At 40.3% G+C, this 26,068-nt stretch overlaps 2 protein-coding genes across 3 annotated transcripts in view; one reads left to right on the top strand and one right to left on the bottom strand.

Annotated features, from left to right (window-relative positions):
- Window positions 1-586: 586 nt before the first annotated feature.
- Window positions 587-9,817, top strand: LOC308143078 (reticulon-4-interacting protein 1 homolog, mitochondrial-like). The gene is made up of 9 exons (XM_080513758.1): window positions 587-1,158; window positions 1,247-1,398; window positions 3,334-3,402; window positions 3,842-3,966; window positions 4,394-4,442; window positions 4,535-4,671; window positions 5,147-5,330; window positions 7,474-7,569; window positions 9,289-9,817. The coding sequence occupies exons 1-9, from the start codon at window positions 897-899 to the stop codon at window positions 9,496-9,498; spliced, it is 1,284 nt and encodes a 427-aa protein (XP_080369884.1). The 5' UTR covers window positions 587-896; the 3' UTR covers window positions 9,499-9,817.
- Window positions 9,818-9,963: 146 nt separating this feature from the next.
- LOC308143077 (uncharacterized protein) overlaps window positions 9,964-26,068 on the bottom strand; it is a 28,143-nt gene continuing 12,038 nt past the window's right edge. For both annotated transcript variants that reach the window (XM_080513757.1, XM_080513756.1), the window contains 16 exons: window positions 25,370-25,526; window positions 25,019-25,158; window positions 23,529-23,655; window positions 22,449-22,484; window positions 21,784-21,944; window positions 21,533-21,653; window positions 20,697-20,842; window positions 18,762-18,888; window positions 17,545-17,574; window positions 17,299-17,411; window positions 16,689-16,821; window positions 14,418-14,557; window positions 12,917-13,040; window positions 12,570-12,728; window positions 11,527-11,689; window positions 9,964-10,541 (listed from right to left, as the gene is read on the bottom strand). In XM_080513757.1, coding sequence (XP_080369883.1) covers window positions 10,453-10,541; window positions 11,527-11,689; window positions 12,570-12,728; window positions 12,917-13,040; window positions 14,418-14,557; window positions 16,689-16,821; window positions 17,299-17,411; window positions 17,545-17,574; window positions 18,762-18,888; window positions 20,697-20,842; window positions 21,533-21,653; window positions 21,784-21,944; window positions 22,449-22,484; window positions 23,529-23,655; window positions 25,019-25,158; window positions 25,370-25,526 — 1,966 coding nt within the window. In that variant the 3' untranslated portion in view covers window positions 9,964-10,452. The remainder of the gene's footprint in view (window positions 10,542-11,526; window positions 11,690-12,569; window positions 12,729-12,916; window positions 13,041-14,417; window positions 14,558-16,688; window positions 16,822-17,298; window positions 17,412-17,544; window positions 17,575-18,761; window positions 18,889-20,696; window positions 20,843-21,532; window positions 21,654-21,783; window positions 21,945-22,448; window positions 22,485-23,528; window positions 23,656-25,018; window positions 25,159-25,369; window positions 25,527-26,068) is intronic.

Here is a 26,068-nt window from a genome sequence, read left to right as displayed (position 1 = left end):
AGGCCATAGAAAAGGCTTATTAATATGACTTCCGGGATTTGTACAAGTTAATTCTGTTTGAAATGTTTTTACTGTCATTCTAAATAATTTTAGTACAGTATTAAAGGCAAAATCATTTAAAAAAGAGGATTTTGAAAACAAACAAACACGCCATTATTATTACAATAACAGATGTGTACCTATATTATCATTTCAATCATATCTGATGATGGAAGAAAAAGTTTAAATATTGTTAGAGGAAACGTCACAGTATGATATTTTGTCTTAAGCTGATGTTTAAGGTCTGCGTACATGCATCAAGAATTTAAATATATACCGTATTACATTTCTACATGGTTACATATATTTGTAGTAAATAAATGCCTTTTTATGTTTAAAATGTTGCATTTAAAACATACAACAAACGTTTTTAAATATAATAATAATAATAATAATAATAATAATAATAATAATAATAATAATAATAATAATAATAATAATAATAATAATAATAATACTGTCATTGTGACGTTCAGACCTTGCTTGACTGCTATTGGTCAAACCATTTCTCTGCTGAAATCTGATTGGCTGCGAGTGAAAGTTCAGGGGTTAGCTTGTTTGGTAACTTGTATGCTCTTGTGCACCGAACTTAACACAACGATATCGTCTGTTGTTTTTATAGCAGCGTTCCTCTTTCTGCATCAAATAGCATTAGTGCACAAACGGGTTATATGTTGAAACGGTTCTGCGCGGTGCATGTTTCAAGCGGTGGCAGTCTTCGCGTGCTCATGTTAGCCGTGTAGCTCGAGTAGCTGCTGGTTAGCTCGGTGTTGTAAATGTAAAATTGTAAAGAAAACTGACCCCGTCAAGTGGATACGGCCAGCAGACAGACATTTCACGCGTCTCCTGGAGGATTCATGGCATTAACCAAGCTTCTGCGTTTATTGCACGTGAAAGTCGCTGCAGGGTCGTTTGCCCGGGCAGGCTGCAGGAGGAATGTCAGCTCTTCACCTTCAAGACGGCAAAGCTGCATGTCAGCCTGGGTCATTGATCAGTATGGCACCAATGGAGTTCTGAGACACACAGAGGAAATCTGCATGCCAACCATTAATTCCCCCAGTGACATCATGATTAAAGTCAACGCTGCTAGTCTGAACCCTCTTGACGTGTCTATGAGGGGTAAGTGTCGACTCGTGTCATCCAAAAAGTTCCCAAACTGATGTTGTGGCTCCTTGTTAACACACCTTGTGACTCGTGTCTTTTTCAGCTGGCTATGGGGCAAAGCTGATGAGGTTAAGAAGAAATCCCTTCACTGCAACAGACAGTGAAATTGAATTTCCTCTCATCCTGGGTCGTGACGTGTCTGGGGTGGTGGTTGACTGTGGGTCAGAGGTCACTCATTTCAGTCCAGGGGATGAGGTCGGTGCTTCACTGCAAACACACATTTCTGCAGGGTTGGTAGTGTGGATATACATTATGCAATCTTAATATAACATGTTATAAAGGTTTAGGTTTAAACAGAATCAGCAATGTTTACATTAGTAATGGTATTAGGACCAAATCTGTAAGAGAAACCATAAGCTTATGTTGTTAGACAAAGTTCATAAAAAAGGTATATTTTCTATCAAAATATAGCGATTAAAAAGACACCAATGCACACTATTGATCGTGTCAGGGGTCAGCATCATCTGACACCTCAGCACGAGTGGCAGTACGTTTGAGCTTAACTGATCCCGTATGACAAAAGAAATAGATTCAACATGAGGCAGGAAGTAATGCCTAAATAGTGTAACAACTTTTATCTTCAATGAAACACATGTTTAACTAAAATACTATCAACTATGCAGATACTGACATTTTAAGATAAGGCTATGCATACATTGTATCAGAAGTAAAATATTTAGATTTTGAGCTGTACAGGCTAGTTTAGATCCAGATGCAAGGAACTAAATTACAAGTATCTTGTCACTTTATTTAAGTAGTTTCTAGGGAATGTATTATTACATTATCTTCATATTTTATCAAACTTTTCTGTATATTGTTTATCTATTGTTTATTGCTTGTTTTGATCAATTGCATTTCTTTGTTATTGTGTTCCTTCCTGAATCGAGACTGATTTAATCTTAAATGGATTAGATGATTCCTCTGTGTATGTATCAATGTATTTATTCCTGATATGGATAGAACAGACAAGGGAAGTAGTTTTGTCCAGGTTGATAAGGTGCAGATTGATTGTGATGCCAGTGACGAGGGCCCTAGTGGATTTATGGCCTAAACCAGGAAACATCTTTGAGTAAACAAGTTCAGAGCAACAAGACAGTCCTCAGCCATGGCCTTGTGAGTGGATCACAGTTGTGGTGTGCTTCCTTTATCCAGATCATAGATGAAAAAAAAAGCAAAGTTTGTACTGTAAAATGATTCTTGTTTTGACTACCATTAATATTTCAGCATGGTGTTTATTTTGTGACATAACATCAACAACTTTTCCATTAACATTTGAAAAATCACAGTTGAGCTGCACTAAGATGTGAAAACAGAGAGATCTCTGTGTTTTGCAAAAAAATTTGCTTTGTTTGCTCGATCATAGTTTGTCACAAACTCAGGAAATATCCAACAGTTTGTTTAAATTGGAAGAACCTCAGCTTTGGGGGTTCCCGACTGGCCAATGAGGGATCGTCGAGGATGCATATGTACATAGTTCATGTTAATGGGTGTTGAAAATGATCCATTTTAACTGCGCTGAACTATATTAACCCTAACCAACTGGCTTATAGTACGAGATACTGTGTAATTTCATTGTACAGAATTAAGTAGAATGTATTACTCAGCCCTCCATCGGAGTTGTAGGTTTTTCATGTGGGCTTTATTTGGAATATGAATTTCCCACCCCCAAACTAGAACATACATTTTGAAAACCATGAGATAACATGACAGGCTCACTTCTTTTAGAACGATTAAAATATGTTTGTCATAAAGATGTGAAGGTCCTAAAATGACACAAATGATTAGGTTTGTGTCTCTCTGTCTGTCTATGACTCATAATCTGTGCGCTGTGTGTTCTCCCACTTATAACCACTTCACAGTCTTCCTGCAGAGAAAAAAAAAATTAATAATTCAACAATTAAAGTCAACGTAATTAGATAATGGAACAATACACCGGCAAAAATGTCCACATACTCTATTCTTGCAAATATTTTTCACCAGTTTAACAACGTCTTTGGAAATGACTAATGAGAGAGAATGACGGGAACAGTTGTCTCGAGCGTAATAGCTGATTAACTGGAGTCGGAGACGACACTTAGGCGGTTAATTTCAATTGTGTTCAGAATGTTAAATGTCATGTTTGTCTTCCAGGTGTGGGCCTCAGTTCCCCCATGGAAACAAGGAAGTCTGGCAGAATTTGTGATTTTAACAGAGTACGAGGTGAGTAACAGGGATGTAATGATAGAAGTTCATTCAATTATAATCCAGGCATACTGTATAATTTAATTGGTAGTTTCTAATGAAACTTCTTTTTTCATGTTTTCAAACAAACGTAAACAATTTAATTGGGAAGTTTTGTTTAAATCGAGAAAAAAAAATGTACGCACTGAAACAAAGGCTTGTGTAAGGAGTAATTAAGATTACGTTTGTTTGGGAGCAGTAGCCACTGTGGCAGCAATTATAGTGACCCACAAATTGCCCTGTGTTTTCTTGCAGCATTGCACTTCATTTATTCAGCAGCTCAAGCTCGCTGGCCTCACAGCAGCTCTGGTGATTAGACAGAGCTGCTACATTATACAACGAAAGCACTGCAAGCATGCAAAAATATTTCATATAGTTGATTTTTTTATTTTTTAATAATTTTTGAATGTTTTCACAGGTTTCCCTCAAACCGAAAACACTGAGTCACATAGAAGCAGCATCCATTCCTTATGTAGCCAGCACTGCTCTGTCTGCACTTGTTAATGCAGGTGGTCTTTGCAGAGACAGCTCTTCAAATAAAAGGCAAGCATCAGCATGATCCTGGACAACCTTTCACCCCCCCCCCCCCATTTGTACACTGAGCATGAGAGGTGTGAGTCCCTGAGTACTTCTGTTAACTGCTTTCCCAGAATCAGTTTTTTAGTGTGTTTGACAGGTATATATAAGTGGTTTGGTTTTTTACCCTCGTTTCAGCCACACACACATCTACACTTTACTTCCGTAGTTCAGTGAGTTACGGATGTTATTCTAATTGGAATACAAAAAAGAATAATTCAAAGTTGGAGCTTTTTATGCTAGAATAAATTGGAGCTTCCACACTTGTGGTATAACTTCCACTCCTTCATATCCCCTTTTACCCTCGAGGCGTTCGTTCGTCTTTATAGCGCCACTTAAACAAGCCCCACACTAACTAAGTGACCCTCTGGTTGGTGGGATTTTCTCCCCTTAGAGTTTTGATCACTGGTGGATCTGGAGGTGTTGGAACATTCGCTATTCAGGTAAGGCAAAGTGTTTGCCTGCAGCCGTACCTGCACGTAAATTGGAATTTTTTTTATTTATTTTTTTATACCCTCCTCCTGTGTTCTCCCAGCTATTAAAGGCTTGGGGCGCCCACGTAACTGTGACCTGCTCTCAGAACGCCGAGGGCCTCGTTAGAGGGCTGGGGGCCGACGAAGTGGTGGACTACACAGCGGGCGATGCCACCGAGCAACTGGAGATGATGGAGAAGTACGAACCGTGAGGCTTTTACAGACAAGCACATTCTACATTGGTTTATAGGAAAGGACAGAGGTCATTGATTATCAAGCTTGCACTTTGGGAACATTATTGTATTTTTATTTATTTATTTTTGCCAGTTCAATGAATGTGCTAATGAAGACGAGTCATCAACGATTACCACATTTTGTTTTCCCCAAATGTAATAAACACCATCTTGTCAGCATGGCACACCTGCTCACTGACTCTCTTTTCAGTTTCCATGGAAACCAGGGCTTAAGGTCTGAGTGGGTGCTGCTTCACTTGTTTCCCTGCCCCCAAAGAGAAATAACTCGACCTCGTCTTTAGCCTAAATAGATCAAATAAACAGTTTTCTGAATGGGCCACGTGACTTGATTTGAATTAAGTGAAAGCCATCATATGGATGATTTGTTTGCTGGATTTGAACGTTTCTGTTGAGCTTGGGTGTTTTTGTCTGCACCTCCAGGTTCGATGTTGTGTTGGACAACGTGGGCGGGGATTCTGAGGAGAGTGTGATGGGCCTGCTGAAAACCTGGTCGGGGGCTAAGTACGTCACACTGGTCTCCCCGTTACTCCTCAACACAGATTCCATGGGCCTTTTAGACGGAGCCGTCCATGCTGGACTCGCACTTCATAGCAAGGCCATTCAGGTACGCACGGTTTAAAGAAACCTGGTGTAAAACATCCCTCTCCTGTTCGTGTCAGACGTCTTTCTCGCAAACAAAACTCATCCTGCCCTGTTGTTTATTTCACACGAAGCACTGAGCCTTGTGTTTCTCATGATGTCATTATCCTGGGTGTGGAAGATACTCCCAAAATGAAACGTCAGACTTCTTCCCCCGTGGCAGGGAAGGACAGCAATGAGTAATGGGTGTATATATTCTACAGTGACTATAAATTTCTACATAACGTCATTCGGCTTTTCAGATAGATGTTTATGAAAATCATGTTTGACTTTATAGTACTATTTGAAATACCTGCTATAGGGTGTAATAGATCTGGGCTGGCATGCATGTGGTGATTGCATGTTGGCAGTAAGAGTTTGAGGCTAAATGTCGGGTGTATGCATGTTCTGCTCCTTCAGTTTCTCTGCTCGATAGGACACAGACGGAGTCCAGTTGTTCTGTGCAGTGCAGGCATTGGTGACGGCACAGCTGGCAGCATTGGCACGTTGTGTGTGCGCACACACGTGTGAATGTGTTCTCTGCTGAACCAGCAGTATTTGGTGTTTGTTCAGATTGTGGCTGACTATCTCCCCCCGGCAAATACCAGTGTTTGTGTGTTTCTTGCCAACCCTCCGAGCCCCTTTGTCCACTGGACCAGCCAGCTGGTCAGTTTGGCGGGGCTCAGCTGCAGCAGTCACGCCCTCAGCACCCAGCTCTGGACAGCATGCCTTTTTTTTTTTTTTTCCATGGTGGGCGATGACAGCGCAACTGAGCCCTCTAGTGTTCATCCTCTGGTCATCCCTGAATGATCGGGAACATCATTTTCTTCAAGCCAGCCAGGATTAGTTCTACCTGAGGTGAAGTTGTTTGGCTCAGTGACATAATAACCTTTTGCCCGCAAACATTAATTAGGGTCGTATTCCACAAACAGCATGATTCAGTTTCCAACTATGGCCCAGATCTCTCCTTCTTCGAAGCAGTTCTAAATGAAATGACCACTTTTTGACATATTTCTTCCCAAGTTAACGTGTAGGAAAGTGACAATATCTCGCTGCAGTATTAATGTGTTATTTACAACATTAACAAAAACAATGATCCCTTCATGACATGGTTTAAATGGCAGACTGCTGCAGTTTCCATGATTCAAATACAATTACATATAGAATAAAGAAAATGTAATTAATCTGTAGATTTAGATTCTGGTTACATACAGATGGCCCAGATGGCAAAAAATATTGTTTTAGTCTATTTAGTTTTGTCCACACCTTTCCTGGATCTATGTGATTCTGTGGGATTAAGATACTTTTATATTGAATGTTACATGTCAGGTTTAAAATCCCACATTGAATTAAGGCACTTTCATTTTGTGTTATTACGTAATACCTCTTGGATGCCATTGTGGTTGCACTTAACTGAGCAAACCTAGTAATTTAATTTATTGTGTCTTTGTTCTTTTTGAGATTTTACAGCCGCTCCACTTTATATTTAGTGATCAGGTCGATGAGATGTACCTTAAAATACAACATTTCTCTTATGTTGTTGGAGGGGAATCCACACATTAAGAAGCGGTTTGCTTGTTGTGTAAGGGTTAATCTCAAAACCAATGTTTAATCCGTCTCTGTGTCTTGAGTTTATGTAGTGGTGGAGAGTGAAATCTCCACCGAGATAAAGGAATATTATTCTGTGACTCATACATGCATTTTTCATTATTTTTCTTTTCACTTGAATGTATTTAATTCAATTTATTCCAGCTGGTTTCATTGAGTATTTCAGCAGATGCCCATACCTGAGGTTTTTTTTACTAGTTTTCGATGGTATGAGTGGATCCTCTGGGCTAATTCGATGCCTCAGTGAGCCAGGAGAGCAGCAATCTCTGAATATTGTAACCTAGAGTAGTTTCACTCCCTCCTATTATTTTACTATATGTACACGCTAGTCTGTGTTGTCATATTTGCTTTTTGCTTTCAGTTTCAAATGTACTTTTTATATTTTGACTTGGAAAGAAGAGAGCAATTTGAAATCATGAGCCATTTGCGTGCTGATCTTTTCAGAGCAGATGTCCACTGTGCTGTGATCTGTAGACCTGTCTAACTCTTATTTACTGCTTTCTCTCTGCTCCCCCTCCCAGAACATATTATCAGGTGGGGTCTTCTACAGGTGGGGCTTTTATGCCCCGGATGGGCCTGCCCTAGACGAGGTCAGCAGGCTGGTGGACGCAGGGAAGGTACGGCGCTTTCTTCTCATCCGAACCACGCAAACCTTCGATCCAGTGGGTTTTACACTGACAGACGGAAAAGTTGAATATTCTCATTTGCACATCAGTCACAGCCCCCCCAGTGGAACTCATGGGAGGGTTTAAATCATGCAACACAGTGAATATTAGCATACCAGGGATTCCATACGTGCCCATACTCAAGGCTTCCCTGGAGCTTTGTTAAGGAGCGAGCGTTGCATTCCCGCAATGCTGGTTGGTGGGTTGGTAATGTGTGCGGCGGGCTGCTGGCCGATAGAGTCAGGCGCCAGGAGACAGTGAATGGATTTTTAAACAGTGCTGAGCAGCCATTAGCAAAAGCGTGTGGGACCTTTGTCTCTTTGTGCAGGGGGCTTACAACAAGCGGGCTCATCCAGACCAGTGGCGGGAATCTACGGACACACACGAACCCCCCCGTGCCCCGCCCGCCCCACCCCACAGTACATCCACGCACACTCACCCTCTCCCCACATCCTATTTGTAGTCAGAAGCGTGGATAGTTTGCAGTGACGCCACCGCGCTCGCCATTCATTGTTAACGACAAGAGATGCTGACCAGAATAACAAGCCCGGCAGCTTGTGTTGAGGGACGATCACAGGATTGTTCAGCCTCATCACATTCTGAAGCCCTGCCTCATGTCCTCACATTCGCTTCTGTTAAGCAGAGATGATGTTGCAGTCCAAGATTGTCCTTATCTGCTTCTCTGAATATATTAACATTTCATGTTCAAATGGATTTCTACCTTCTTTGGCTGCTCCTGCCCATTTTTAAAAGATTATTTTAGCTTTGAATATCTGTGTTATGTGCGTTTTTGATGAAGTTTGTGTTGGAAATGTGTTGCACACTGAATCTTCTCTGGGCTCGGGTGGTTGCATTGTGAGGTTTGTATATCTGCACCAAGCTATCTTTCTTCCAGCTTTTGAATTTTCTCCATAACAATATTTAAGTTAAATTATGAGAATGACAAATGAAAAATGTTTTCCTAAATACAGAGCACTAAATTGTCTATTACGAATAAAATATGCAAACAGGAGTCTTTAAAAGTATTTGACTGATTGTATTTCCATGGAAAAGATTAGACGGAGAAAGTGAACAAACATTTTGAAGGTGGGCTAAAATAACACAATATGAGAGTGATGTCACAAAGTTGATGCTGTAGGAAGACACACAAAAAAGAGGGAGGATGAAAAACCTACGAACTAGAAAACATCAGTTCTAATAATAAAGCCTTCATATAAAAGTGGTGGTGTGCAGCTGAGTAGTGTAAATATGTCAGCAGTTACCGCAGCAGTCTCAGCTAAAGGTGAAATTACTTGCACCTTTCTTTAAGAAGTGTTTAATACAGACATTCATTTTATTTCATGTATTAGTGAATTTATAAACATATAATCGGCAAATATCCAAAGCTCTGGCAGAAGCTGTTGGATGTGTTTTTACACTCTTCAGTATATCAGGCCCATCAGTGTGACCAGCATGAGCTTTTACAGGAAAATATACCCAACTGTGTTCGCAGTCTCACTCGGCATCAGCGCTCATTAAAGTAAATTGAATCCATTCACTTTTCAAGGCTGATGAAAGCTACAATTCTTTTTTTTTCTTCTTTTTTTTTAAAGACCTGTTCCACACACTTCTGATAAGCGAAAAGGCTTGAATCACACACTCCCGGCATGTTTTCTTCTTGTCTCATCACAGATCCTACCAGTTGTGGAGGCACAGTTTCCATTTAGCCAGGTGCCTCAGGCCTTTCAGAAGTTGGAGCAGGGCCACGCCAGGGGGAAGACTGTCGTCAGCGTTTCTGAAGACGGTGACGACGACAGACAAGCTGAGGAGCTGGTGCAGAACATCGGCACAGAGGCTACAGACACGGCACAGGAGGTGCAAGAAACAGCCAAAGAAAACTGAAGAGGGGGCAAAGCAGGTGCCAAGAGAGTCACCCCCCCCCCCCCCCCCTCCAATCTCCTCAATACTACACTTGGCTGTGGCGAACTCCACAGAAAGAAGGTTCTGGGTGTGCAGCAGACACTGAACGTGGTCTATGTTTGTAATGTCAGCACGCAAAAGGTTTCCGGGTCCTGCTCATGCCTTCCTGGGCTGTCCTCAAGTCTTTACAATACGTGGGATTTCTGCTGCTTTCAAAGTGTGGTCAAGGTATTGCAAAGACTTGCTGCTAACTGATGAATACCTTCCAGCTGGTAATGAGAACCAGATTTGTGAATAACTTTGAGGTTGTTACAAACGTAGGCAGCTGGCTGGGCTGGCTTGGTTTGGATCTTTTGCATATTTAAGCCATCAACTGGCTCCCATCATCACCTTGTAACTTAATTTATCTGGATGTCAGTTACGAGTACAAATAAATCCCTTGTACAGTGTATTTCAGAAGTTTATTGACAAAAATAGTGTTATTATTCTGAAAGCAAAACACTTTGTGTTGTATACTTTGGAATAAGAAAAATAAAAGCCACAAGAGAGTTTGCTTGTTTGTTTATCCTCAAGATGCATTGAGTTGGAAAATAAAGCAATATGTACTCAATAGCACAACATGACATTGCATAGAAAGATATTTAAAGTGTTAACACTGTTTATAATTAAAATCAGGTAGAAACAGAATTTTTTCCATGAAAAGAAATTGTAAACAATGAAGAAATACAATGGAAAGAATTTCAAGTTAAGAAGCTCCTGCTTGTTCAGTGAGTTTGCAGCACGTTCTCATGATCCGAGTCATTTCTCTCCAAATTGACCTCTTCATTGGACATTTGTTTCTTCCTCCGCAGCAAAAAGGTTGCGCTCCTCCAGTGGCATCCCCTCCGAGTCGTACCTCTTGATAATATTCGGGATCCAGTTCAGCAGCGCATGTTTTCACATAATCTCCACAGCCCACCTTTGTTGCAGTTTATTTGGATCGAGTGTGTTCAAAATCACTTGGTTCTTGTCGTAGTGGTGGCCACCTGAAACACAAGGTTCTATCATTACTGGTAGAATAGACTGCACTTCTGTTTATTTATTTTTTATTACCCTGACAAATATTTTCTTTATCTGAAGTCATAGATTATTTTATATTTGTATTTAAGTAATCAATACTCAATATCCTTCGCAATGCAGCACTCCTGCTGCATGAACAATCTTTCACGTTTGTACACTAGCACTACTAGATCCACAAGGTGTCAGTAATTGACAGTGGTGAAAACATGCTGGCTTTTGCCAGTTCTCTGGTTGTTATTGGTTATTTGGTACAAGGTGACATTTTTTGCAGCTTCCTGATGAAACCTTCACTAAAAAAAAAAAAAAAAGGTCAATATTGACAGTTGAATTCTGAATGGAGTATATTTACTACTTCTTACGTGGGCAGAGAAACACTGTTGAGATAGTATTTTACCTAGAGATTTCTGTAGAATCTCAATAAATCTAATATTTCACTATAAAATCCTGAACCTGGATATTAGAATTCAAGCCAAAGTGTTGTATAACCTTGACATTTGAAGACTCTGGCAAACTCATCCCACACGTTGTGAGTACACAAAGCATCTCCCTACCTGGTTTACTACCGACTGAGTGGGAACGGGTTGTATTAAGAGGTTTGTAATGTTGGGTGGCCAGAATATTACACACATATTTTTAATAAAATGTACCTAATGAACCTGTATTTAATTCTTTAGCAAAAGTAAATCTATTTAAAAGCAGGATTCAGATCAGCTCCTGTGATGGGCTGGCGAACTGTCCAGGGTGTACCCTGCCGTCACTCATAGCAAACGGGGATTGGCTCCAGCACCCTGCTACCCTGCACAGGATTAAGTGGTTTAGAAGACGGGTGGATGGATTGAGAGCAACTCTGTACTGTTCATTCACATTCGATTCACCAAGGCTTACCATATCTTTGCCTCGCAACAGTGAGGGGAAATTCTTATGGAGGCTGTGCCAGGTAAGAACACTCACCTTTGATATCCAGGACAAGATCTGAGGTGTGGGTGTAGCGAATGAAGCCTTCGGGGGTGAGACTCCAGCGCTGGGTTCGGTCGGTTGTATCCGGGCTGAGACCCAAGCGGCTTCCCGCCATGGTGACACTGCCAATGGGACTCAGGCAGCACTCCTCCAACATCTGAAGAAGGAAGTCGGGTGTGAAATAGATGGAAAACAAAAAGTCGATTTCTTTTTTCAATTTCACTCCAGATAAGGGAGTAATGAGCTCTTGTGCATCAGACAAAAACGACATTGGTTCCAAGAAGGGGCCTTCCAGCGCAGTTTGTACATCCTCCCTGCGCTTGTGTGGGTTTTCATCACATGCTTCAGCTTCCTCTCGCAATCCAAAATCATCCTTGTTAGATTATTATGGATGTTCTACTTGTGAATGATTGTGTAACTCAGACTAAATCCTGTAAAGGACTCCGTGTAACCCAATCTTTTTTTTTTTTTTTTTAAACATGAGCTTGGATGTACTTCAGGCGTCATCTTCCTAAATTGGATGAAGTGTTTTGAAGACGGATGGAAAAATTTACTATTTTTAGTATTAAAATCTGTGACTAGATTAGATTCTACATGATTATTTAAAAAAAAAAATGAATGTATCTTAAAAAATGTCCTGAATTTAACCTAAAAAGACTATACATTCTCCCATCAGCCTCCTCTCTTAAGACTTCACTCTGTTCCAATCTTCTTTAACAATAGTTTTGATCTTGATTGACTTAATTCGGAATCTAAAGACTGTTACTTTCTGGTCTCCTTAAAAAAATCCATCCATCCATCGATACCTCAGTTTATTTTCAAATGCACATCTTTAAATTGTGGGAAGAAACCAAAGTACCAAAAACCCATAAACCCAAACCTAGAATATTCAAACTCCACACAAATCCTGCAGATGATTTGGATTCGAGCTGGGGTTTTCCAGCTATGAGGCAACTGCTATCCACTAGTCTAGTGGGGAAAAAAGTGTGTTTATTCAGGGTACTTATTAGTACTTATTAGTATATGTGATTCTGTACCTTGCAATGAAGATGTCCATTGTGGTAGAACCAAATCTGTTCAAAACCGATTGTCTCCTCTTCCTCTTGTATCCGCATCAGTTTGACATCACTCATCTCACCGCTCACGGACATCATCAAACCCGTTTGCTTGTTTCTCAGACGGAAGTGCACTTGTTTCTGCTCGGAAAACACATGAAGGAAAATTCAGTTGAGGAAAACAGAGGTTCACAGGTTCAGTTGTAATAGTTCTGGTAAATCTATGTGACGCATATAAAAGGGTACATTAATTTAGTGACTTCCAGTGTTGTCCGCAGCTTTTAAAAGGTAACGATGCACGTTTCCCACTGTGGGACATCAGCCTATACCTGTGTCAGAGGGCGAAGAGATCCAATCTTCTGCCAGCCGCTGAACTTGTGCCAGTTGAAGACTTCGCCGGGTTTCAACAATATCTGAGCTCCCCGATAGTTGATTCCCTCGTAGAGCACCCATCTGAGGCAAAACATAAGAAAACACTTTCTCATTTCAAGTTAAAGACGGATACGCTTCAAGATTGCTTCTGTATCTGTGTACCATGACATGGATACGTGCAATTTAAAATTAAATACAATGTTTGCCACAAAACAACCTTTTTTCTTCATTTATTTAAAAACGTGTCTTTGCTTGTAATTCCTTTTTTGATTCTGATGTTTCAAAGTTAGGGTTTATAAGAGCAAACCACTGAAAAGAGATACAAACCTGCAGGTTTTTATTTGACCGACTCATTAAAGTTTTCTTCTGTTGAGTGTGGCGATGTCAAATAAATGCATTAAATAAAAGTGAAGACACTTAAGTTGTGTTGATTGCATCAATTCAACCAACTCAGTCTGTTGTAGTTCAGCTTCAAAGCTTTCTTCTAAAAGGAAGGTTTATATCTTTTTTTTTTTTTTAAAGTAACACCTGTAATCCTCTGAAGTGTGCTGAACGTCACGGCTGTCCAATTTTGCTTTTAACTCGGGGCTTGGTGGCAGTCTGTGCTGCAGGAGGAATGTTTCGCTCGAGAGACAGCTCTAAAGTCTCTGCGAGCCCCTTGTTTCCTCAGCATGGACTCACACCTACAGTATGAATTTTGCACATCAGCAGCAGGTTTCCATCATTCACCCGTCTGTCAGTGCTGCCGTGCCACAATATCAGATGTGCTGAACCTGCATTCTCTGTCCAAAAGTTTCTGCAGCAACAAAACATTCTGCCTGAGTGTACGGGCCCAAACTGCTTCGCTTGGAGAGTCATTCACACAAATAACTCCATGAATCTATGCCCGCTTTATTTCAGACCTGGGTTAAAAGCGGTTCCAGCAGACAACTACTGGCAACTTGAAACAACGACAGCCACTTAAATAGAAACCAACTTTGAAGCTTTCTTCTGTTTATATCTTAAAATCCTTCCTCTTTAGTTTGAAGCACGCTGCTTTGTGTGCGGAGAATTATCTGCCTCACTGTCTAACCGCGTGAATTCATGTAAAAGAAGTGGCCTACAACGTGGGCGTGATTAATTTAACCACAAAAGGACTATACAATGAATGTCAGAAAGCCGTTTGAAAACATTCACACGGCAACTTGGCAGATACAGTAGCTGCCTTTGAATTCAAGAGGTTTTAAAAGAGTTTTAAAACAACAGGAATTTAAATGAGGAGCACCACTGAAAGACGTCTGTGTCTGAAAAACAGGAAATATTATTCTGTTTTGTTTGTTCCCTGATAGAAAACAAAGTTCCAGAGAGCAAAGTGGATTCGTTTCCAGTATAAGTTTATAAAAGGCTGTCATGTGTGAAGCTGTCAATAGAAGGATATTTTACATTCATACTGAGTGAGCTATCACACGATGTACTCACATGCCGCCTTCCACCAGCAAAGACTGAACCCTGCCACAGCCGCCGGTGAATGGGAGGTTGACTGAACCATCTGTGAGGACGACCCGCTTACCCCGCAAGTCACATCGCTCAAATAGAGTGATGGACGGCAGCGAGAACTCCTGTGGAGAAAGAGAGGTACATAAATGAGCGCTGGCCACGTGCTTTGAAAATCAAGGTCATTTTGAAGTTACCCTGGAAACGGAGCACACTTATACCTTTGTGCTTCCTGTCATTGTGGCTTTTCGCTAAATGTCATAGATGGCTTATTTATGACATTGAAACCCCTTTCATGTGTCACCAGGAGTGACCTATATAACACATGGTGGTTGTTTCTATGTAGAAGGGTAGAAGAGTGTGGTGACGGTGATTTGATGTGAACCATTGCAGTATTTTCTAATTTAAATGGTGTTGCCATAAAACTTCAATTATTTGGAAAATAAAATGTTTTAGGCTATATAACAACATTCTTCTACACTAAACTTTTGAATTTTATCATCAAAAGCATACTCGACATATCAGAATGTTGCTTTTCTGGCTTGCTGTGCATGTTATTACAAAATTTAAGAGCATTTAAGTTAAGTGAACATTTAATTGTGTGGAAATACTGTTTGTACTGGGACCAATTATAGATTTCACAGCTGATATGACCTGTTAGCAAACAGGAACCTATTTATACAGGCAAATACATGGAGCAATTTTATACAACTGGCTCACTTCCTAGCCTTATTTACCCCGACCTTTCAAAAAAAAAAAAAAAGATTTATATACCAGATGGGATTTATTGCAAAGAAGCATTATTAGAAAAAAAAGATATAGTTTACGAAAACACAAATGTCCTTTCTTCATAAAGAGCGAATTTCATTAGATGTGAATATACAAGGTTATTAACTAAATTTTACATCAACACTACGTTTCTTCGTTTAGCCTTTGTTGTGTGTGGTTCATTGGGAGGAAGCAGGTTATGTCAGTGCAGACATAACAGGAAAACACATCACTGTAAATATATTAAAGACCTTTAGCACACAATCAAAGTCTGCACTGGAGCTCATGATGAAAGCCCGGAGATAATGTGCTGATCCGAGTTACACTGTCGGGAACTCAAGCATATTTGTCACAACACTAAGCAAGTATCTTATTTCAGTGTATAAACAACTGTAATAAATAGATGGAACTCACAACGGAATACTGTGGTGTTTCAACAGAAAATATGAGAGAATGTGTCCAAATAATATAAAGCGATGTCAGGGTCTTGTTGTCGTGTGTATTAGGGAGTATAACTCAGGGAGGCAGACCGTGACAACCTGAGATCAGAATCTAATATCATTTACTTGAATATTATGGTCGACTGCCACATTGAGCTGAGGCTCGTTGCTGAGTGGCATCACTGACAGCTCATTTCACTGTCACAGATTGAGCTCCATTTATTACACATGCAAATGAAGAAACAAAGCTGTAGGGAGAAAAGTAGTAACAGAGGATACTTGATGAATTTTAAGTGAGACAATAATTTAAAATATATGTTAAGGTCGAGATGTTTCAATTTATAAAAATAACTGATCACCAGGTAAATTACCATAACAAGCAACTTGGACATTTCTTCTAAATTATTGACAATGCATGACATTAAAAAATACTTGCCAAAACTTGTGGCTGTGAGATATAATCTTAAGGTGATGTGAAACTGAGTCGCTTAGAGTGAAAACACTTAAACAATTCAAAATAACATCATTGCGATTTTTACAAGCACACAGGATGACCTTGCATGGAAAAAAAAAAGAAAGAACAAATAATCCTAGGGGTTGCATTGCTTTAGTCACAGTCAATGAATCACAACTCTGAAATACAAAAAGGTTGGTGAGTTGGTGAGAATCTGCTGAAGGCAGCAGAAATTATGCAGCAAAGGAAGCAACAAGCTTTAGCCAGCATTAATGGGAACTTTTTTTTTTTTTAATTTAATTTATGAGCACTTCTATAATTTTGTCATACTTCTTTGCACTGAAACAGGGTGAATGAAATGGAATGGAATGGAATGGAATGGAATGTGTTGTTGTTATTCATGGGTTATTTAACATCTCTGTGATGCTGAAGCCCAATTTGGATTAAACTGGGCTGTATGTGAATTAAAATGACTTTGTTTAAATGTACTGGAAACATCAGAGCTCCGACGATTACTTGTGCTAATTTAAGTTTGTGGCTCGTTGGTGAAGCCTTCATATAATGACAACAACAACAACAAAAAACCAGACTTACAAATCCAACAGGCTGCAGTGACAGGATGGAGGCGTTTGCACTGACACAGCCCATTGCTCTCAGATCCGGGTAGCCCCCCTCTTCCAACACGTACACTTTACCAGTGAAGTCCTTGCCCTCAAATGCCAGCCAACTGGAAGACATACAAACATACACAAATATATAAATATATAAATGTAGACCTATGTAAGGAGGGCAGACCAAACGAGACACATGCTTCTGTTCTGAACTGTTTAAAAAGATGATCATGCACATCAGGACTGCAGATTCTGACAACATAATCTGTAATGTGTATTGCAGGTCAGATAATTCCTGAATGAGGAATTGCATACAGAGTGTTTTCCTGAAGCAATATGTTAAATCAATTTGGATGCTTTTCTTTATCATTTACAAGCAATGTACCATAAGCGATATGGAAATTGGAGCTGCGGCAGCCAGGAGCAGACTGAGTCATAGCCTTGTTTTGTGATGTGAGCAGCAGCCACCTTGGGAAATCTATTCCTGAAGGTTTCTTTGGGAAGGTTGTCACAAAATGTTATCACAGTGTCTCTGTGATTCATATAATATCAGGCCTTACACAAACACACGGCGTGTGTGTTGCATTACTCACCTGCCAGCAAGGACTTTGCAGGATGCCACGGAGAAGCCGTCCTGCGGGGAGGCCATACTGTCCTCCAGGGTGAGGACAGAGCCTTGAAACCCAGGATTAGAGAAAAGCTGCACCTGGGGCACACACAGCAGGGCAATAAGAGTGAGTCATCTCCTCTGAGCTTGTCACGCCATTCGTTAAATAACGAGGACGACATCACAGCACGACCACTATCAGTATTTTATTCATAGGTTTAAATGTCCTTACCTTAAACTTTGCTGTGTTCTCAAAATCCTCCTGAAATGAAGGAAAATATTTGTCAATCAATTGATGCCTACAAAAAAAAAAAACATTTTATAAACGTGCTAATTTGCACGTTTTGTGTGTGAACTGCCGAGTGTGATTTGTCAAGGTGTACGGATATATTCCCACTCTAATCCATCTGTAGAGATCAAATCGATCACACTCTCAATGATTGAAGCTACTTCACAGGCAGACCAGACACATCGCATCATATAAATGGATTTGAAAATAGGAAGTAAAGCAGAGTGAAAATCACACAAAAACCGAAAAGATCAGACATGCCATGTACTTTGTCTCCTGCTGAATAGCGCATTCTAGTTAATATGAGACTTTATATGAACTCCGAACCAATTTCATAGGAGAGTTTTCCTCCAGAGACAAGAAAACATATTCTCGGAGGAGTTTGAGACTTCTCCTTTGAAAGTGGAAATCAGTTGGGTAGGTAATTTTCGATATGCTTTAACAGTTCCCTGTTGTGTCTTTATTGGGATGAAAGCTGGACACTGACTTCAAAATGAAGCTGACGGATTTCCAGTGTGATCTGAGTCTGTTTGTCATCATCTGGTTTCAAACAATCAAAAAAAAAACCAAAAAACCCCCAGCTCCGATGATGAGTCATATTTGTAATTTGAAATGTTTTCCCCCTCTCAGTCTTACGACAAGTATTTTCCTCTCCTGACACAGGACAGATCGTTTTATTCTTGATTTGGCTGTGTCTCACGCTCCCAGAGATAATCTGCAACCCGCTGCCCCAGAGATTCCTCAGCTCCATCTTAACAGTTAGATTTTGTCACAAGTGTGAGGGTTGTGACTGGTCACATGAAATGAAATCATTTGGGAAGTCAAACTGGGACTGCCAGAGGAAGCGAAACACACACACACACACACACACACACACACACACACACACACACACACACACACACACACACACACACACACACACACACACACACACACACACACACACACACACACACACACACACGCACACACTGATTATTCATACAAAGCTAAGAATGACATTAGAATAAATGTGCAGCTCAAACAAACACACTTTCTGTTGCAGTTGCTAAATGTCACACAGTATAACTGAATCATCTGTCTAATGGCCGCGCATTTTTATCCACCCAAACAAAACAGCAAGATTTTATGATTTTCTGTGAGTCACTCCCTCGTACCAGCAGGACAGGCATTGTCGAGCCGATTCTGTGCTGCTGCGCCCCCCAGTCCTCCGGGCTTCCATACAGGCCTTTCTCCAGTATGTAAGGCTCGCCACAAAATCCCGGCTCATCAAACACGACCCAGCTGGATGGGAAGAAAAAGCAGAGGAAGAGAACGATCACCATTTTATTCTACAATGACTTTTCTTTTTAGAGCCAAACCCTGTCCATAGTTATTTCATTTTAATTGCTCCAAAAAATGTTTTTCATGTCGCCACACTGACAAACAATAGAGAACCACAAGAATCTCATCAAACAAGTACTGAATCACCATGTATGTCGATAGTTCTTGCTCAAAATCAAAGCTCCTAATGACTTTGCATGTGATTGCGTCTCAGCACGTTTTTTTTAAACTTTTACTACATTTCAACACGCTATCATTATTTTTTTCCTCCTTACATTCTTAAAGTTGACCCGTGACTCGTTTAAAACTCTATGGAGGTTATTCGGGGTGACAGATGATGGTCACACTTTTCCATACTGAAGCTGCAAAGTTGAACATTCATTTTTAAGTTTACTTGAATCTGCACTTTTACAAATTACATTTTGTACATGAGTATTTGTATTTCTACAAAATTGAATGGGAAAATTTCAGTCCTTTTTTTTTCTTTTTTGACGAGCTTTGCTTGTTGACAAGTATGCGTCATGACTGTAAAGACACAAACGAATGTCTCCAAGAAATGTGAACATGAGGAAGACTGACAGGGGCAGTGGCACAACACGGATAAAGCTGTACCATCTAATAACAGGCTTGCAGCTCAGCAGGAGCAACCTTTTAAGTTGTGTTCCTCATAAAGAAGTACGTAATGTTCCTCTCAATGTTATTAACATTTTATTAGCATCTCTCTCGGGGGACAAGCAATCAGCATTATATGTTCTTTGTGTGATTGTTCCTATTTGCTTCAAGTTTCCTTTCGCATCTTTTAAGGTAAGTTCAGCGTCAAGAAATCCCTACACTGAAATAGGAATAGAAATCCGAATTTTCCTGTCGTGTGCGTTGATATAGGGGAGGAAGATAAAACGCAGTCCAAAAACAAACAGCATTCCTTGTTAACAATGTTTGGCATTTGGTCCGCCTTGTGTGCACTCTTCATGAATTTCACTTTCAACTCAGCATGCAATGACAGGAAACGACAGACTAAACAGAGAACTGCGTGATCTGTCTCGACTTGTCGGCATGGGTGTCGCAGTCTTAAAACGACACACCTGCACAGCAACCAAAACCAACAAATCACAGACGACTTCTCAGAAGCTGTAGCCTCCAAATGATCAGGTCTGTGGCTAGTAAAGCATCTCAAAGCATTCATGTGGTTGGTGGGGGATTGGCAAGAAGAAAACCAGCTTACGTCAAACACTGAATTTCATTAAGTTTATAAAACATGTTTCTCCATCCTGAATAAATGTAACTCATTGTCTCCCAGGCAGACTTTAATTTGGTGTGCAATGAGTGAGTGTTTCTGCAACTTTTTACAAAATAAGATCAACTTTAATCTCAGGCTGGTCTTAAATATTGCTATGTGTCTTTGAGGTTACTGAGATGGTGAAAATGTGTGGCATACTGGTGATTGTTTTTAACCTGGTCTGTGACTCTGGACTCCTGGGGTCCACTATGATAAGCAGTATCTTGATCGAAAGCTCTAATTTTCTGTGAGCCTTTTCATTGTTTTTTAGATGTAATTTAAAAGTCTATATGGACTATGGTTATGAGCAATATGCGTGCCAAAATCATGTCTCAAGCAGTTTGTGCACACATTTTATATCACTAAGAACAATTTTCTTATTATTGCTATTCCTATTTCCCCATTATGATGCAACCTGTAACTGTGAGTGATTCACTTTATTTCTCATACAAATGTGCGGGTCGTTAGAAGAGTTGTAATAGATGTCACTTACACTCCACTGATGACGTCAATAGACTGCGTCTTCAAGCCATAGCCTGTGTCGTCCATGTTAATAACAGGCACTGACAGGTCGATGTCCACTCCCAGTTTTCCAAAGTCTCTATCGCTGAACATTTTGAGATGTGGAGTCATAAAGTCCTGCATGAGGAATGGAATTACATTAACAAAATTGCCTCGATAACCCTAACCATAACCCCAAATCATGTCACAAATGGGCATGCTAACATTCTGATTAAAGAAAAAAAAAAAAGTCCTTGGAAGCAGGAAATTGCCCAGAGTGCTACGATGCAACGGCCTCGTTTTTTCAAACCACTTCATTTATATTCTTAGAGTGACTATTGTTGCCAACTTATTAAACTGTAGATGAGAACTATGTGCATGTATAGTTTATGCATACAGTATGTAAGTGCTTGTGCTAATACCAAAAGCCTTCAAGTGGATGGCTGCACCACGTGTGTCTTGATAATGAACCAGTCTAACCCTGCTACTACCTGCATGTATTTCATGTCTAACAAGCACTCGGAGGAGAGGTTCAGCCAGAAACATCTGTGCAGGGTATAAGAAAGGTTGTTGTGTGCGTCAGGCAGCCAGCCATATCCACTGATTATGCTGAAATTCTCCAGGATACAATAAAAAAAACAAACAATTAATTGTTTCAAGCTTGAAAACCCTACACACAGTGCAGACAGTCTGAAAAGGTCTAAGTGAGCATTTTCTACACTGACGAGAGCAAACATGTCAGTAATACAAAATGTCGACCTTTACACACTCACACTCACAGTTACTGAGATTTGAATTAAAGAGGTTTTGTTGCAGAAAGATACTCACAGACAGAATTGGTCGCAACGACAGAAGCTCTGAGCCTCCCCAGTCATTGCAATCCAGATACTCCCCTTCTTCCAGGATGTACTGCTGACCCTCAAACCCAGGCTGGCTGTAGCCTACCCAGCTGGAAGGTTAAAACACAGTATTGCTAGTTAAAGATGTCGATCTTAAAAAAAGATGACCAAACTGCTATGTTTCTATGTGGCTCTTGATTTATGTCAATGTGCAAGTGAAACACATGAAGGGAGACTCACAATCCTCCGGTGATCTTTAGAGATCCCACTGACTTTGGCTTATTTGTGACAGAGTTTGCTGAATCTGTGGCAACGCCTCCTTCTTCCTCGCAAAAACTGAAAACATCACTGTCGATTTCCAAGCAGCAGCCTTCAAAGCCTGGCTTCTCATATACCACAGCCTGAAAACAGAGAGATCAAAGCTTGTATTGACCTGAAGACATGATTTACACTGTAAGAAAATACATTTATATCAGCAATGCCTTCCTACCATACTCAGGCTTTTGAGCTTCCCTAGTATCATTCATTATAGCATTTCCAGATATATAAACATGATGAAGTGAACACAAATTAAGAGATATGACCACTTTAGTCAGTTTTATCCTGTATGATTGATCTAAAAAATTGGAAAAAACCCACTCTATTTTTAGTTTTGGAAAGAATTCCTCCCAAAATGCGCTGCTATTATGCTGGTATTTCCTTGACATTACATCTATTTTCGGCCTAAAACAAAATAAACACACAGCTAAAGAGAATAAGTAGGCCAATGGCGGCAACACACAGCACTTGCAGGACAGTTTTACTGATAAACAAAGCTTGGTAGTCACAGTTTATCATTTGGTTACTTATAAACTCAGATGGAGCGTTTTACTGCTCACAAAGGTGAACAACAAAGCTGTATATACCTTGATTTCATCAGGATTGTCCACTTTAAAACCACCCTGGAACAGAAAGATTGTCATTATTAGTAACAGTATTTTTTTCTTGTCCACTTCCACGTACATTATAAAAAGCATGACAGCCAGTTCTCAGGAGCTAATTCTGCCAAGGACTCACAGGAGTTAAACAAAATAAATTAAAACAGAAAAACACAGACTGCTGACCTGCACTTCTCTGTAATTAGATGTAACTAATTACCTCTGACTCCCTCACTGGCTGTTTTGTACAATGTCAGACAGGGGATATTAACAAAAGGAAAAACAGGAAACAAAACAGGTTTTTCTGATGGACAGGTTATCAGTCCATTACAGGACAACCACACAACCAGAGTACCTGGGGAAAAACTCACACATGCAATTGCACAGAAAGCCCCCTCAACAACATGAATCAATAACATAAATAAAAAATTTAAAAGAGGGAGAATCAACATTCTAGTATAAAATGAATCAAAGTTGCAGGTGCCCATACTGAATATGAGAGTCCATCCCATTGTTGTATATATATTTCCCATTATGATCCCTTATCTTGCCTTTTCAATGGGTCAAAGTGTTCTCAAGCAATACATTGAATCACAAATTGGTCCTAATGGAGGTCAAATACCATCTATGGCTTCCATCACCATTTGTGTGTCTGTGTGTGTGTTTCCATTCACCATATCTCCTTTTAGTCTATTCAAAACAGATGAGGTAAATATTTGCAGATGGCATGTAAATGTTAAATCCTTGAAAGATACATTATTTAGGGTGATTGAATTTCAATATAAAAAATGGTCACAGTAAGTTAAGTCCAGGGAATTTTTACAAAAAAAAAAACCAAAATGATTATGCTTGAGAAAAACCTCTGAATGACCAAAGTCAGTGAAAAACTGAGTATTTATAGAGCAGCTCAGGTTCATTCCATAACCGAGAGATATTTGATTTTGGACCAAAGTGATAAATCGACCAACTGGCAATGTTAGAGAGCCAAACTGAGAGAGTGGCTGACAATAGAAAACAAACTTCTCATGTGAACTAAACTATGGACCTTCGATACAGAGCTTCACGCACCATTTTCAGCGGTCTGAGCGATCCCACGAATGGCGATGGAAAGCCCCAGGCCTCAGGGAAAGGGTACACTCCTCTTTCCAGCACAGCTACCATGCCCTGAAATCCCGGGTCACTGCACACAAGCCACCTACAGGAAGACAGAATACCAACAAAGCATGTTCATTTATCACAAAATCAAAGGGTCCTTCCGCATTAGCGCCGTGCAAACTCTATTAGTGGTTTTGAAATTGCTATGTGTCAAGACCTTCAATAGTTCTGAAGCATCAAAGACGAATGAACAAGAGAACAAACTCACTGACTCTTGTATTTTCCCAAATCGAAATCAGCTTTCACTGAGTGGACCGCAATGATTAATACTGTTTGCTCTATGCATTAAATATTCAGTCAAGACAGCCTTTTAGTTCAATTTAATAATATAAACCTGCCTCAGGCATGAGCCATGCCATTGCAGCTGAAGACAAAACACATTTGTTTTAGCATAAAATATCTTGGGAATGTAATGCTTCACTTCAAAGCCTTTTTTCACCACAGTTCAAATTTGGCGTGGGCAGCCTTTGTTGGAACGATGCTCCTATCGCTGGCATTTTGAGGCTTCGTGAGGCACAAAACAATGTCTCCTAACAATTAATACATTTGAGCCCCTGGCAGGAAACATAAGTCTGTGAGACTTTTCATCCAGAGAGAAGTCTCAAAACTACATCTGATGCACAGCTGCTTTCAATTGTAGACGTGGCAGGAGGAGCTGCAGCAGAAAAAATATTTTCTAATTATCATTTTAGCAAGGATGAGCTGACAGACATTAGTTTCACTGTTAGTTTTCACTGTTAGTTTTCACTGCCGACAATGAAAGATGATGAATTAATCTTATTAGGGTTTAGGTTCCTACCAATGCGTCCTACAGTACTGACTGTGGGAAGAAAAAAAAAAAAAGAAAAAAAAAAGTTGAATGTCGTTCGTTCCGTTAAGGGGCAGGGCACAAAATGTCCTGAATGCCTACAGCACTGTGTCACGAGGGAAAACATTCTCTTGTATGCCAGATTTTCTCCACACCTTTGTCTGTTTCTTAGTCTCCACCTGTCTCCACTGCTCACCGTTTTCCCCCACACCCTCCCGCTCAACCTCTCTCTCTCTCTTCTCATCGAACATGCAACAGCAGGACTGACATTCCTGAGCAGGCAGATGAGTGAGAGACTAACCAAAGACAAAGACAAACACAGGGGAGACCAGTAATGATTATAACCTCTCAGGTATTTGTCAAAGCCAAACATGGAAATTGTCCCATTAAAAAAAAAACAACAACAAAAAAGACCAGTGGGTTTCAGCTCTTCACTACGGGCATGATATCCCTGACAGGCAGCAGCAACACAAACGTCAATGGGGCAAATCGGGGATTGCCTCATTACCTACAAGACTAAACTCCTTATTTCCTTTATGTTGAAACACCTTCTATCTAAAATGAAACCTTGTCCTCCAAGCACAAGCGTACTTACACCCCGGAGTGCACTTGGATGGAAGCAGTATTCTGCGGGATGCCAAATGAGCCCGTCTCTATTGTATCATCATGGTACGGTGTTACTCTCCCGTGGCCCTCTGGTTCGGTAAACAGATCAATATGAGGGATGCTGTAATCCTACAGAGAAGGGGAAACAAACACAGCAATTAGCAGAGACCCACACCGGTCTTTCAGTAATTCCTCCCGATGAGAAGAAGTTGCAGCTTCGCTTCCAGAGTCTCATTGTTCTCTAAGGTAAGGACTGAATATTAACCGGGTCCTTTTCTGTGCAGCGTCAAGTGACCGTGATTTAAACATTAAAACAAAAGTAAGTAATGAGTGAGCTCACCCCGACAGCCAGTCGGATCGAGCCAATCAGCATCGGCGGGCTGCTCTGTGGCTCCTTCTCCGGTACAGGTTCTGCCCACATATTAGCCAGCTCAGTTCCCCCCTCCTCCAAGGCGATGGTGCGCCCTTGAAAATCTGGCTTCTCATAAAGCACCCAACTGTGGGGCAAACAAAGTTGTGTATAATCAGACAGCCGAAACATCAGACAAAACTGTTAAAAGTAACAAATACTTATGTTGTTAGTAGTATTCAAGTGGCATTCTTCATTACTTTTTGAAGTTGTTTTTTTTTTTTACAATCATGTAATCTTTATCGTACAAATATACAACACGAATCAAACTGCCACAGTGTAAATTTTATGAATGCCGAGACATGGGGTTTGCACATTACTGTTTTACCCAGGTAAATTATGTTTTCAAAAACACTTTTTTCACAGCTGTAATTTAACTTGAGACAAAATATAATTTCAGCAATGTGAATGTACTCCCTGTATCTCTGGCCCCACACTGTTACTTTTACAATGTAAGATACTGTAAGTTCAATAACATTACCATATTTATTCTCTCAACTTGTTTGACTTGCCTGAAGAGAAATGGATGTGCAAAACAACACAAACACATCACAGTGTGTCACTGCAATTCCCAACAGCGATGAATGTGAACAAAACCAATTACAGATTGAATATGTGAAGCAGAACAAG

The sequence above is a fragment of the Blennius ocellaris genome (genome assembly GCF_963422515.1).
Source record: "Blennius ocellaris genome assembly, chromosome: 18".
NCBI classification, from domain to species: domain Eukaryota; kingdom Metazoa; phylum Chordata; class Actinopteri; order Blenniiformes; family Blenniidae; genus Blennius; species Blennius ocellaris.
The sequence above is the reverse complement of the archived record's forward strand: the minus strand, read 5'-3'. Positions and strand labels throughout refer to the sequence as shown.

Bases quoted from the DNA above. Each gene is read 5' to 3' on its own strand.
- LOC308143078 (XM_080513758.1), top strand. From the start codon at position 897: ATGGCATTAACCAAGCTTCTGCGTTTATTGCACGTGAAAGTCGCTGCA. The intron at 1,159-1,246 runs GTAAGTGTCGAC...TGTCTTTTTCAG, and splicing joins TCTTGACGTGTCTATGAGGG to CTGGCTATGGGGCAAAGCTG. The intron at 3,403-3,841 runs GTGAGTAACAGG...ATGTTTTCACAG, and splicing joins TGATTTTAACAGAGTACGAG to GTTTCCCTCAAACCGAAAAC.